This window comes from Phocoena sinus, chromosome 2, assembly GCF_008692025.1.
Source record: "Phocoena sinus isolate mPhoSin1 chromosome 2, mPhoSin1.pri, whole genome shotgun sequence".
NCBI classification, from domain to species: domain Eukaryota; kingdom Metazoa; phylum Chordata; class Mammalia; order Artiodactyla; family Phocoenidae; genus Phocoena; species Phocoena sinus.
Genome location: NC_045764.1, coordinates 108,052,974 through 108,066,630, shown reverse-complemented (window position 1 = coordinate 108,066,630; position 13,657 = coordinate 108,052,974). Strand labels below are relative to the sequence as shown.

General features: G+C 47.1%; 1 protein-coding gene across 1 annotated transcript; it reads right to left on the bottom strand.

The window, feature by feature from the left end:
* Window positions 1-1,955: 1,955 nt before the first annotated feature.
* On the bottom strand, window positions 1,956-4,849 carry FOXG1 (forkhead box G1). Its single transcript, XM_032623699.1, has one exon. It carries the CDS (start codon window positions 4,332-4,334, stop codon window positions 2,892-2,894), a length of 1,443 nt encoding a protein of 480 aa, XP_032479590.1. The 5' UTR covers window positions 4,335-4,849; the 3' UTR covers window positions 1,956-2,891.
* Between the last annotated feature and the right edge of the window lie 8,808 nt (window positions 4,850-13,657).

The window sequence follows — 13,657 nt, the reverse complement described above, 5'->3', positions numbered from 1 at the left end:
CTCAAGGGGGAAATCTTTCTTCTATATCTATGTCCCCTTACCTCAATATGAGTCCAACTCTCTTTTTAACTTTTGATAGTCAAAAGACTATATTTCTTTTGTCCCAGTATATTCTTATTCCACTAATAAAATCCATGGTAAAAGGGAACAATACACCATCACCTTTTTCAGTCTAAACACATGCTTGTGAGCTGTTTTGGATTACAAATGTGTAATGGGGATTTCCTTTGCCTAACCTTATTCACTTGGACTCTATTACTATTTTAAATATCAGCCATACATTTGGCTTCTAAAACAATTTATTTGTGGAATTTTCTTTTATGCTTCACTCTAAAGAATTGTTAAATTTCAAGAAACTTGGACCTCTGGTGAAACTGCTCTCATACGAAGAAAATAAAATTATGTCCAGTCTGCTTAAAGGAGATAATTAAACTAGCTGTCTCGGTCTATTTTGGCCCATTTCCCATTTGTGTATATTTGGTTCCAGCTCTTTTAATTTTTCCTGGCTCTTATCTGTCTTTCTTAGACCTCTCTCTCTCTCTCTCTCTCTCTCTCTCTCTCTCTCTCATTCATTCTTTCCTTTTGGTAGCATGGGATTTTTTTTTTTTGGCTTTAAGATTCTCTTTCCCTTTCCTCCCTCTAGCTCTCTCTTCCTCTATCTCTCTATTCCACAGCCCACCCATCCCCACGTTCCAATATTAACTATTCTGTATTTCTATTTCAAATCTGTTTGAGTCAGCCTCCTTCTCTCCTAGGCTTTTTTTTCTCTCTCTTTTTCCTGACCAACTCTCTAAGTGTTTGCTGATAACATCTTGGGGACAGATTATTTTTCATTGGGCCCTTTGTAAGAAGTAGCCAGCTTATTGCATTACTGCAGAACACATTTCAGACTATACAATTGTAACAAACGAACAACTTGTCCTCCATGGACTCACCACAGGATCCAATTAGTTACTAAACCTTTTAGTTAGGTTTTCTAATTATTTTCTGGAGTCATAGCAATTGAACTGCTGAAACAATTCAAAAAAAAAAGTTTTCATTTTGCTTCAGGTTTATATATATGCATATATATGCATGCATACGTATATTGCAAGTTAAAACAAAATTATGACTGTAAGCAAAAGGACAGATTTCTAGATAAAACTACACAGACATATTTAAAAGTGAATCAAATAAATACCTCTATGACGTAAAAATGAAAGAAAAGGAGAGAGAGGCATTTTACTTCTTCTGAACATCTAGAATTGTAAATTGTTATAAGTTAAAAATAAAATATAAACATTGATCTGCAAGTCATTACAACAGGTGATCACTTCAGCAAAATCTATATTGCAACTTCAGCACATCTTTATTAGAACTCTTTCATTGTGGGTAAACAGCCACAAAAATAAATGCTGACTTAGAAAGTATAAATACAAATATTTAAACAAAAATATTTGCAGCATTCATTGCGCAAATTGTACCTGAACTGAAGGGCTCTGTGTGTCTATATATATATATATATATATATATGTATATATTACATATGTGTGCATTATATTCACTTCTATCTAACCATATACATATATTTATTTATAATTTGCCAAGTGCTATAAACAAGATACCTGAAACAAAATATATAAAAAGCATTCTATCAACTGATTTGAAAATAAACACAAGGTAAATAGCTATGCACATAAAATAATCTTTTTGCTGTATATCTACAGAAACTTAAAGATATCAGCTGAAAAGCCTATATTTTGTTTAAAGCTAGCGTTTATTAAATAGCCTGCTCCTTGTAAAATTTGACTCCACAATGGAAAAAAATATTATTTTCATTTTAAAAGTCTTAGTTCAAATGAAAGGAGCAGTTCAAATTTTAGTTGGCTGAAAAAGCCTTTGAATTCCCTAGAACTTTTAATGGTCTTTCAAAAATTAGCTCTACTTAATAAAAGAGACAAAAGTATCAAGATATATATGAATTTAGCCTATTTTTTTATTTCTGTGTGTTCATAGTAAACATTTTTGTAAGTGACAAACACGGGCATATGACCACAGTATCACAATCAAGAAATTTTAAGACAACATTAACAATCACTCAAATTTATGCGGCATCTGCGCAACACAGGTTACATATTTGCAAGGTTTACCTATAAGTACAATAGGTATTAACATTTCACTACATTTAGAAAAAATAAAAGTGACCTGTTAGTGACCACATACATCAAAATATACACAACACAAACTGAAGGCAATCATTAATTTTGTCCCCTTCCGATTCTCTGATTCATTTGAATAGGCAGTGCTGCCAACTGAAACAACTTTCTTTTTTTTTCTTTTTTTTTTTAATACTTAGTATACCAAGTGCATTTTCTAGAACCCAATCTTTGGTCTAAAAGTAAACAAAAGAAAAAAAACAGGTTTTTTAAAAGAAAAAACAAAACAATAAATGGCCAAAATAATTTCTTGGGTACCTTTACTACGAATGCTTCTTAAATACAAATTACAGTTTAACATTTTTAAACTCTCCCCATAATTTAGGTTGTTCTCAATGTCTGCATCCACCATAAAGATCCATGATAATTTATAATACTGCACACATGGAAATCTGGCGGCTCTTAAGGACAGACTTGTCAGGTTTGAATGAAATGGCAAAGCAGTCACTATTTAGATACACATTCTACTATAATTTTGACTTCCAAACCTTATATTCTACAATGTATTCTCCCCACATTGCACCTCGCTGACACTCCACACCTTGTTAGAATAATAAACAACCCTAAGACTGAACAAACGTACAGAAATGCGGGGGGGGGGGGGGCTTAATAAAAAATACCTGGACTTATTTTGTAATTATCATTTACAATGCAAATGTGTGTAAAACGTTCACTTACAGTCTGGTCCCAGGGATGTTAATGTATTAAAGGGTTGGAAGAAGACCCCTGATTTTGATGTGTGAAATAATCAGACAGTCCCCCGGACAGTCCCGTCGTGAAACTTGGCAAAGAGGGTCTTAAAGACTCACAGGGCAGGGTCGAGGGGGCCTGCGGAGACGTGGACGAGGACGCGGCCCGGGCGCTCATGGACGTGCTGCTCTGCGAAGTCATTGACGGGTGCGGGACGTGGGGGAAAAAGTAACTGGTCTGGCCCGCGAGCAGGTTGACCGAGCAGGGGTTGAGCGAGTAGGTCCCGGAGCAGGGCACCGACAGGCCGCAGGGCACCGAGGCGGCGAGCGCGGCGGCCGTGAGGTGGTGCGTGGCGTACGGGATCTCCCCGTTGACCAGACGGTCCACGCTCAGGCCGTTGGCTGTGGAGAAGGAGTGGTTGTTACCCAGCGAGTTCTGAGTCAACACGGAGCTGTAGGGCATGGGGTGGCTGGGGTAGGCCGACGTGGTGCCGTTGTAACTCAAAGTGCTGCTGGCGCGGGGGTGGTGCAGGGACAGGAAGGGCGACATGGGCCAGTAGAGGGAGCCGGCGCGGTCCATGAAGGTGAGGCCGGTGGAGGTGAGGCGCGCCCCGCGCTTGAAGGCCAGTTTGGCCCGCGACGTGGTGGAGCGGCGCCGCAGCTTGCCCGTGGTGCCGCCGATGAACACGTCGTCGCTCGAGGGGTCCAGCATCCAGTAGTTGCCCTTGCCCGGGTCGTCATAGTGGCGCGGCACCTTAACGAAGCACTTGTTGAGGGACAGGTTGTGGCGAATGGAGTTCTGCCAGCCCTGCTTGTTCTCGCGGTAGTAAGGGAAGTTCTTCATGATGAACTCGTAGATGCCATTGAGCGTGAGCCGCTTCTCGGGGCTCTGCCGGATGGCCATCATGATGAGCGCGTTGTAGCTGAACGGCGGCTTCTCGTACTTGCCGTTCTTCTTCTCGCCCTCCTTGCCCCCCTCCCCGTCCTTGCCGCCCTCGCCCGCCCCCTTCTTCTCCTCCCCCCCGGCGCCGGCGCCCTTCTCTTTCTCGTCCGGCCCGACGGGCGCCAGCTCCCCGGGCCCGCCGCCCGGCTCGCCCTTGCCGCCCAGCCCGTCCGCTTTGGCCCCGTCCAGGGCGGCGGCCGGGGGCGGCGGCGGCGGCGGGAGCAGCAGCTGCTGGGGGCCCTTGTCGTCGTCGGCGGCCGGGGCGCCCCGTGCAGGGGGCGGCGGCGGCGGCGGTTGCTGCTGGGGCGGCGGCGGTTGCGGGGCGGGCGGCGGCGGGTGGTGGTGGTGGTGGTGGTGGTGGTGGTGGTGCTGGGGGTGGTGGCTGTTGTGGTGGCCGTGGCTCGCGTGGTGGTTGTCGTTCTGGACCGCTTCTGGCACCAGGCTGTTGATGCTGAACGAGGACTTGGGGATCATTTTCACCTCTTTCCTATCTCCCATGTCCAGCATCACCCAGTCGTCGGGGGGAAACGGCGGCGGCGGCGGCGCGGGAGCGGGGCAGCGGAGCGGCGGGCGGCGGCGACCGTTGGGTGCCGAGCGGGGCGCGGGCTGCGCGGACGGCGGCGGCGGCGGCACTGAGCGCTTCGGCAGCAGCGCAGTTGGACCGCAGGCTCCGGCGCTGGCAAGTCATGTAGCAAGAGCAGCAACCACCCCTCAGGAATTAGAAGAAAAAAAAAAAGGGGGGAAAGAAAAAAAGAAAGAGAGAGAAAAAAGAAACAACCACCGCCCCGGGGGTGAAGCTCCCTCGCTCCCAACTCTACTTCTTGGTCTCCCCCCCCACCCCCCGCTCCCCCCCCCCTGCTGCTTCCTCCTCCTCCTCCTCCTCCTCCTCCTCCTCTCGCAGCAGTCACAGCAGCAGCAGCAGCAGCAGCAGCCCAAAGGGGGGGAGAGCCGGGCGGCGGGCGGGCGCGTCCCGGAGCGGCCGCGGCGAGGATGGGGAGACAGCGATCGAGGCGGCTATAGCCACAATTAATTTTCCGAGCTACAGGCGCACACTAGGGCTGTAAAAAAATTTTTGGTTTAACCTTTCCTGCCGCTGGGCCAATCAGAGCCGGCGGCGTGCGGGAGCGTCTCTCCTGCCGTCGACCAATCGGCGGGTCCGGACCCACCCACCCCGCCCCACCCCGCCCCGCCCTCCGGCTCCCGCCCCCTCGGGCGCTCGCCTCCCCCTCTCCGCGGCCCTCGGCCTCGCGGCCGCGCGGAGCCGCGTAGGGATACGCCGGTGGGAGCACGCTGCGCCGCGGCCCTTCTTTGCGCCCCCTCCACCCGTTGTACCCCGCGGGTCTGCTCAACCGAAATCCCCCTCTTAGGGCAAATATCTCACATTTCCGGCTTCCTTTTCATGTAGTGGGTCATTTTCGTTTGAGCGTCAATATTTGTCCTTATTGATTAAAGTTTGTATCCAATTTTATGTTTAAAAGCGGGGGCGGTGGCGGCGGCGGCGGTGGTGGAGAGAAGAGTGGGAGTGCAGGGAGAGGATGCAGCGAGAGGGCAGGAAATGGAGGAGGGAGAGGCGAGGCACTACTTTCCCGAGTCGGCCTCGCAGGCCTGGGTCCGGCATTTCGGAGCCCGTAGGAAAACGGTGCCCCTCCTGGGTAACACTCCTCCGAGGTTTCGGAGGGTTGGGGAGGGAAGGCCCACCTCTGGCGTGGGAGGGAGGTCTCCTATACCTTGGGGGAGGAGGGTCCGGCAGAGGTTTGGAAATGAAGGGATAAGGAGGAGGAAGTGGGCTGGCGAGCGCGGGGCCAAACAGGGTTACTTACTCGGTTCCTGCGGCTCGGGCGGCGGCGAGCTCGGGCGCCGCCGGGAAGCCAGGCCTGGGGCTCCCGGCGCTGCGGCGGCGGGCGAGGGCGGCTCAGTGGTGGGCGCGTTTGATGGCCTTCCGAAATGAGGGGTGCTCAGAGAGAAAACAATACCAAACAATCTCGAAATAAACCAGGTAACACATGCTCTCTATGTGCGTCTCTTCCCCTTCTCTCCCGCTCCAGACCTTCGCTCATGCTCTGGGTGACTCGGTGCCGTTTTCTCCTCGCTGCTCCAGCTTCTCCTCAGCTTCTAATCCGAACTGGAAGCGAGTAGCCGCGAGCTATCACCCTGGAAATGTTTTCATTTTGCTTGTTGACATTGGAGGGAAAATAAGGGTGGGCGTCTATTTCTTTCCGGTTTTTTTTTTTAAGCCTTCCTATTTTCACTCCCTCTTTTCTTTTTCTTTCCGTTTCTCAAATGCTTTTAATTTGTGCGGGCCTTAATCCTGAAATAACCGCATGCTTCAGCCAGCCCTTTCCCATCCTGAATGCTGCTGGAAGGCGCCTAGGAGCCTTGGGAACGTGGGTCCCACAATTCCAGCTTCTTGGGCTTTAGGACTGGAAGGTTCGGTTGAGGGTTGAAGTGAGTGGGGAGATTGTGATTCGGGGGCTTTAAAGGGATCCCGTGGCCAGGGGCAGGGCTAAGGCCCAGCATTTCCCAGGGATTGGAATTTGGTGCAGGGCATACTGATCAAAGGCTGTTTCATCCCACATGGGCACGAAACATACCACATTTTACGGAGGATGTAGCCTGAGAGGAGAGGGAGGTGGAGGAGAAGCATAAATGAAAAGCACCTTTTCACTCTGTAAGGTAAATCATTATAAAATGTAAACCTTTCTTCACCTCGATAAACTCTCAAATTATCTGACAGATTTGGTATTTACGAAAACGAAGGAAGAAAAAGCGGTGCTTATGTACGATGTTAAATTTCAATTCTAATATAAAGAATGCAATTGATGAATACTCAGGTTAATAGGGAGTTATTCCACTCTCCCCATCCCACCCCTACCTTGAAATTATGAGAGAGAGAATAAACTCTGAAGAGAATAATAGACAATTATAAATAGATAATGATTTTTAAATATGGATCTATTAGGAATGGCATAAAGGAGCTTTGAACATTGGACTAACCTCAACTATCCATTCACTGTATGTGTGTGTCTTCCCCCTATTTCTACATAAGTCCTTCCTTTAAAACAAACTATATTTACATGTGGGAAAATTCAAGGGTTCCAGCTATCGCCGTTAGTGGTGACATGGCCCCAGACTTTGACTTCTAAGCTCCTGATTTCTTACAGAGCCGGGTGAGCTCATGGGTTTTGCGGACTCGGCTGGAGAGATCTGTGGGCCTTCCTCTTTCTGCTCACTTTTCCTCCTCCCACTCTTCTCCCCTCCGCAGGCCTGTTATTCCTCCTTTTCCTCAACTCGCATTCCTGCCTCCTCCCCTCTTCCCGCCTCCTCCCCCTCACTCCCCCCACCCCTCTTCTCCTTCTATTCCACTCCCTCACTCCATTCCTCCACCTACTCCTCCCCATTTCTCCCCCCACAGCCCCCCTTCTCATCACCACTTATAATGGCACACAAGGGCTCCCTCTGAGGTGGACGGCCCGGTACGTTTTCGTAGTCGGTCTAGCGTGAAATGATTCGGTGTAACCGGATTCTTGGGAAAGGACAGGTTACGTAAACATTTACTGATGTGGAGTAACTATACTATTTGTACTCTGATATGCAGGAAGGAAAGTGTTGATTAACACAGAAGAAAAAAAAGCGAAATTAGCTGATTGCATGCTCATAAGTGCAAGCTGTCATTGAACTGCTTTTAAAATAGACACAGCTGGGTGTTTGTGTTGAAAAATTTCTTGTGTTTTTGCTAATACTGAAATAAGCATGATTTTGTATACCAAACATTTTCAGATCATTAAAATTTGTAATCTGTGCTGGTTTTAAACACAAAGAAAAGAAACAGAATCATTTCGATGTAAAATTTGCTGATATTATATTAACTCAATCAGGTCTGTACAAATTGTGCATTGTGCCTCCTAAAATCTGTTTGATCAATTTAATACACAAAGTGCCAAACGTGGGTATTGTTTGTTAACATTGGACATTTTATTCAAATCCAAGCTCAGCAGCAAACTGGAGGAGCACTCCTTGAATCCAACACCAGCACTGACTGATGAATTTTTAATGTTTTAAGGTGTTTCTTAGGTCAAAGCTGAGTGTTCATTGTTTTGTAATCCTGCATAAAATTTTAGCAGGTGAAAATAAGTTTTTCTTCTGTTTACTTTCAAATAGCAAAAACTGGGGTCTGCTAATGAGAGCTGGAATAATCTGATTTTATGTGCCAGGAGCTTATATTGACTGGGAAAATGTTTTGCATGCTAATTAAAAATGTGTTATATTATTTTAAGGATTGCATGGATGCAAGTCTTAAAATAGGATATTTGTGTAGGAATAAATAGATTCCAGTTTAATATAATCATATTAAAGATATATTCTCCCTAATGACAAAGGTTATTTGCAATTTGGGGGGGAGGTTTGAATTCCTTTTAATTAGATTAATTAATAATTTTAATTAGACTTTATGGTGAGATAGAGTGATATATATATATATGTATACACACACACACACACACATACATACATATATATATATATATATATATGGGCTTGTTCAACAAAACATGCACTGTTTACTCAGCAGCCCACATTTGTCTCAGCAGTGGCTTCTTTTTAGAACTGCTACTAGATGAAATGGAGGGGGAGGGGGCTCTTGGACAGAGTATTGTGCAAGTTGAAAGTCCCTGGATGGAGCTTTGTATATCCTACCGGCCAATTCGGGTGCAAATTGGATTTGAACGACTGCCACATCCACCTCAGGCCTCTTTCCTAAACACAAGAAGCCCTAACTCTGTATTTCCACCTCATGCAGTCTCTGTGATTACCTTCAGAAGACAGAGGGCATCCGGTGGTCTCAGATCTGAAAAAATTCTTTATCACTTTAATATTGTCTCATCATCAGCTTAATCTTGATCTCTCAAACACACAGATCTGTAAATGTACACTGGTAATGTCAAAGTCAGAGCAAATGTAATTTTCTGGGATATATAATGGTAAACTTCTCCTCTGTCTGCCTCCCCCTTCACCCCCCAAAAGAGGACAGGCCTTGTAAAGAGTGAGCAGTTCCAACGGAAGAATTCCTTGGGAAATGAATTAGATTATTCTGTCTCTAGTTTTAATTAATAGCCAAGGCCCCACAGCCAACTGCAGGGAGCAGCACGTTTAGCTTCTCCATCTGGCGGTGCTACACTGAGTCTTCCTTAGGGCCTATTTCCCGCTTTTGGTTGGTGCCTTGCTTCTTTTTTCCTTGTTACCTGCTGGTTAAAGGAGGGCGAGCCATTTTTGCCTAAAATCCACCCTGCTCTCGGCTCCCTGGATAGGGTGTCCTTGGAGCGGCACCCAGCGCCAGGCTCTGGGTAAAGCTCTCTTCCTGCAGATGCAAGGGGAGTCCCTGACCCTGTGATGTTTGTGAGTGAGCGGAACCCTTGCAGAGGCATCCAGGTATTTCCAGAGATCCTGTGACTATCAAGGTCTGCTCTCGCTGAAGCCAACTCTTCCTTAATCCCTTCCTAACAGCAGGTAATGGTGCTAACATTTAGTGATTGTAAGTTACCCTTCAGTGTGTTGTATCCTTGTTCTGTGGGTTTTGGTTACAGGTTATACGATTAGGTTTGCGAGAACAGTAGTGAACTAAACTTCTCAGTAAGAGGTCTTCACACCAGGGAAGTGTTACTTTTCTGCAGCAGCCTTGCCTCGTCACTCATTAGGGAGCTGCAGGTTGTCAAGCGGCTGCTCTTAGAGCACGCGCACGCACACGCAATATCCCCAGGGACGCGCACACGTGCACGCGCACACCACAAACACACACACACACACATATACACACACACACACCTCACTAAAACTAGATTAAGAAGCCGATGATTAAGACAAGCGTCTACTAGGCCTGTCATTTCAGCATCCTTCCATCATAACATTGTGGCACCGGCAATTTTGCTTGAGAACTTTGAGAAAAAATAATTCATGGGAGAGCCTCGTATTTGAGAGTCGAAATGTTTAACTTGTATAAGCTGGGGAACCACTTCGGAAGTGAGAAAGTCCAAAGTTAAAAATTTTTTTTTTTAAGTAAAGAAGAAGAAGAGAAGGAAGAGGAGGTCTGGATAGAGACCCTGGGACTCCCCAGGCAGGTTGCTGTGACTCTGCCAGAAAGCTTCCAAGCTCTCTGAAGGCGAGCACATACTGATCCAAAGGAATCGTCTTGAGACCTGCAACAAAATACACTTGGGAGAAGCTTCTTCCCAATATTACCCCCACAGAGAGCCAGGCGTGGAGAAATCCATGACAATGGTCCTTTGACCACCCCAGGGTCGAAGGACTTTTATAAAGTCTCTCTGAACAACCTTTCAGTCGAACACTCTGCACATCTCTTGTAAATATAAAATGGCCAATAGTCGTTTACATGTTTCCTGTTATTTGCCAGCATGCTTGGGATCTCTGAGGGTGGACAATTTGCAGAGGGAGTTGAGTCCCTGACAGTGTGAGGGCAGGCCCGTTCCATTTTTTGACCTGATCCAATTAGGAGAAGTAGTCCCACACCTTTCGGGCAATCGTGCCCTGAGAGGCCAATTTCTCGTTTTCCTCCAGAAGCCCTAGGAAATGGCGCAGCCCATCCTTCAGAGGGGTCAGGAAATGCTAAAGGGAAAGACAAAGAGTGGAAGGAGTGATGGTAAACGGGAATGACGGAAGCTAGTTCTCAGGTCCTTATATTTAACCCTTCAGTCTATCTGAAAAGGGAGGAAGTGAGAGTTGGCAAAAGTCAGCACACAAGACAATGCTACCTTGGATTTTTCACCAGTGGGACATGGAAAGGGGGGGGAAAATGACTTCATAAGTATACATCGGCCTGAAAGAAGAACTTACAGGCCTCAAAATGCTGGTCTCCTAGAGTTCGAGCTCCTTACTATCCCATCCCTGTTCTCCTTAATTAGTTGGAACTTCAATTTGACTTCCCGTAAGACACCGAATAATCTACTTTGGGAAATGCTAACAGCACTCTTTGGAGAATATGGGGCATCGAGTTTCCTCTATTCTGAAGTACCATCCCAAAAGGTCCCCCAAACTCCAGTCGTTGTGAGGAAAGGTGAAGCGGTGCAGCTTAGTGACAATTATTAGGACGGTCAGCTCTGAACCAGTCACCCTCTCAATAGTTAAAAGTACACGAAGAGCACCGAACAATAGAGAAGATTGATAGTATGTTTTAGACAATGCTCGCACCCACTGACGGTCGTCAGGAATGATGAGGGAGAAAACTGCCTGCGCTGGGGTGAGCAGGCCAGGAGGCAAGCAGAGACCCTTCCACCCCAAAGTCCCCCTTCGCATTTGAAAAGTCGCATGAGACAAAGTAAACTGTTTACTAATCGAATACGTCCGCTTCCTTTCTAAAAACCCAAGTGGACAAACCAATGAGCCAGTTTTTACTTCGTGTCTGTCTCATACCCACCTGTCTCCTCACTCTCGAACTGCAGTTCCCGTAGGTCTTCCCCTCCCCCTCCAACTTGAAGCAGTGGAAAATATGTTGGAGCAGCGTTTCGAAAAAGGTCCTGATCCTCTCCCTCCCTCGCTAACCCCTCGAGGCTGTAACGGCGACGGTTCCCTGCGAGGAGCATCACGGAATCCGGGCTCCCGGGGCCTGCGCTCCGCTCCTGCCTGCTAGCACCCGCGCGCCTACCCCGCGCTCCTTTGTCGCCCGCGCCTGCCCAGCGCAGTCCTGCTAGAGGACTTGCTTTTAGGTTTTATTTCCGGATTTACCCCTCTTAGAGTTACCTTTTCAGCCCAGATGTCTCGTGTTTGCACATCACGCCGGAAGCACGCATACAGATCAATATTTTTGGGCTAAGAGGTCATCTGCCACAGTGAACGTGGGAAAAAAATAGAGCCCAGTTAAAGGTTTTAAGCTTATTATTTGTATAAAGCACAGCTCAGAGTTAAAAAGATTGGGGTGCGTGCAGGTGAAGTTAATTTGAATATTCAATTACATAGAAGAGGTGTTGGACCCAGTGGGGGAGAGCAGTTATACCCCTATTTGTCTCCTGCCCTTTGGAAGGAGCCGAAGGCAGGGAGGAGAGGAGCGGCCAGGGTAAGCTAGATGCAGGATGGCTTCAGGAACAAATTACCGCTATGATGTGCAAACAAAACAACCCTACTCTTCCGTTTCAGAAACTACAACAAAGGTAGTGGGGAGGGTCACTTTTATTTTAAAAACAGTCCTAGGTAGGTTCTTGTTTACCAATTTTAGTATCTTTCTTCTGAGCTTGTCCTAAGGCACGCAGGAGAGAAAGTAACGTTCAAGAAGAAAGCCGGGTCGGCAAGTTTGGCTCCCGAGCGTGTGAACTATGAATCACCGCGGTGAAGATCTTTTTTTTTTTTTTTTTCTCACCCTTTTCTTTTCTCCTGGAGCGTGAACTTGTTAGATAAGATAGATGAGGCCTCAAGGATGTGGAATCGCTGATAAAGCCCGGCTTCTTGGAGAGCAGCCTGTGAGGCTGCTGCGTTGCCTCGGACGGAGCTGAGGGGCGCGGGGCTCGTTTCGGCGCTGCCCCAACGCAAGTGCTCGCGGCCGCCCGCGGGCTGCACCCCGCGCTGGGATCGCTGCCCAGGCAGCCTATCCTCTGGCCTTAGAGGAAGCACCCCAGAAGACAAAAGAACGGCCCCAGCTGGGCTGAGAATCTGCTCTCCGGAACACAAAACGGGGCCCGTAGGTTTTCCTGGAATAAGTTCGAAGTCCGGACCACAAAGCAATCGGAGGGTGGGAGACACTAAATTTTAAAGAAGTCTGGAATCAGGCGTGAAACACTATTTTCCCCATTGATTAGAACTGGTTCCCTTTCCATATATATATATATATATATATATGCACATGCTATTGATTACACACCGCGATTTACTTGAAAAAATGCTTAGAGTATCTTTAGCACACGCTCCTCAGTCTTTCAATTAGCACTGGATTTTGCCCCGGGATTGCTCCCCAGGGCGGACAAATGGAGCCAACTCATCTCCAGCGACTTTTTTTTTTCGCCCACGTGCGTATCCACGCCAGAGCTTTAGAAGCAGTTTAAAATCCCCAGCCTTGGTTTCACTTGATATTGTTGTTGTTGTTATTGATAAATATTGGGTCATACACAGCCACTTGTCAGAGCCTTTGGCTCCATCTCGCAGCTGCAGCTCCTAGCGGGGCATTTGAGTCTTGTTCTAGGAACTGGAGGGATTTGTTGGGAAAAGAATTGCATAGTCTCTGCTCCTTCAATTGTGGAGATGGCCCCTTAAAATCCTACTTCTTGTCTGTCTACTGTCACGTTTATTTCTTTATTTGTTCAGATATGTGAACACTGGGTAGACGTGTGTCTCTTTTCCCCCCGTATCTTCTAATTGAAATTATCGTCAAAATAAAAAGGGATAAACTATTGACCCCAGTTTTCTTAAGTATATCTGAAACTAAAAAGAACATAGGTGGGTGGACAGATAATTTTTGTAATTGCTGGGGGATGGTTGAGTCGGTAGGACGTTTGGGGCTTGTGTAATTGGAGTAATTTATACAGTTTATCTTTCAACTGTGCTGTATATACTCTTTCCCTTGATACTGCACACGAACTGAGCCCATGGTCGGCTTGTCTTGGCATGTTTGAAGCCCCAGACACCCAACAGTATCATTACAGGAAAGAGACAAAACCCTAAAGACTCGAAGCAGGGAGGCGTCTGCCTTGAGGTGAATGGGGAGTTTGTCTCGGCGCTGGACTTTTCGGGTAAAGCGCACCCACTGGCTCAGACTGCCTGGCAGCGCGGCGTTAAGGTCTTCCCCGCGCAGAAGTGCAGGGAGGGGGTGGGGAAAGAAACAGCTGATTTTCGACATT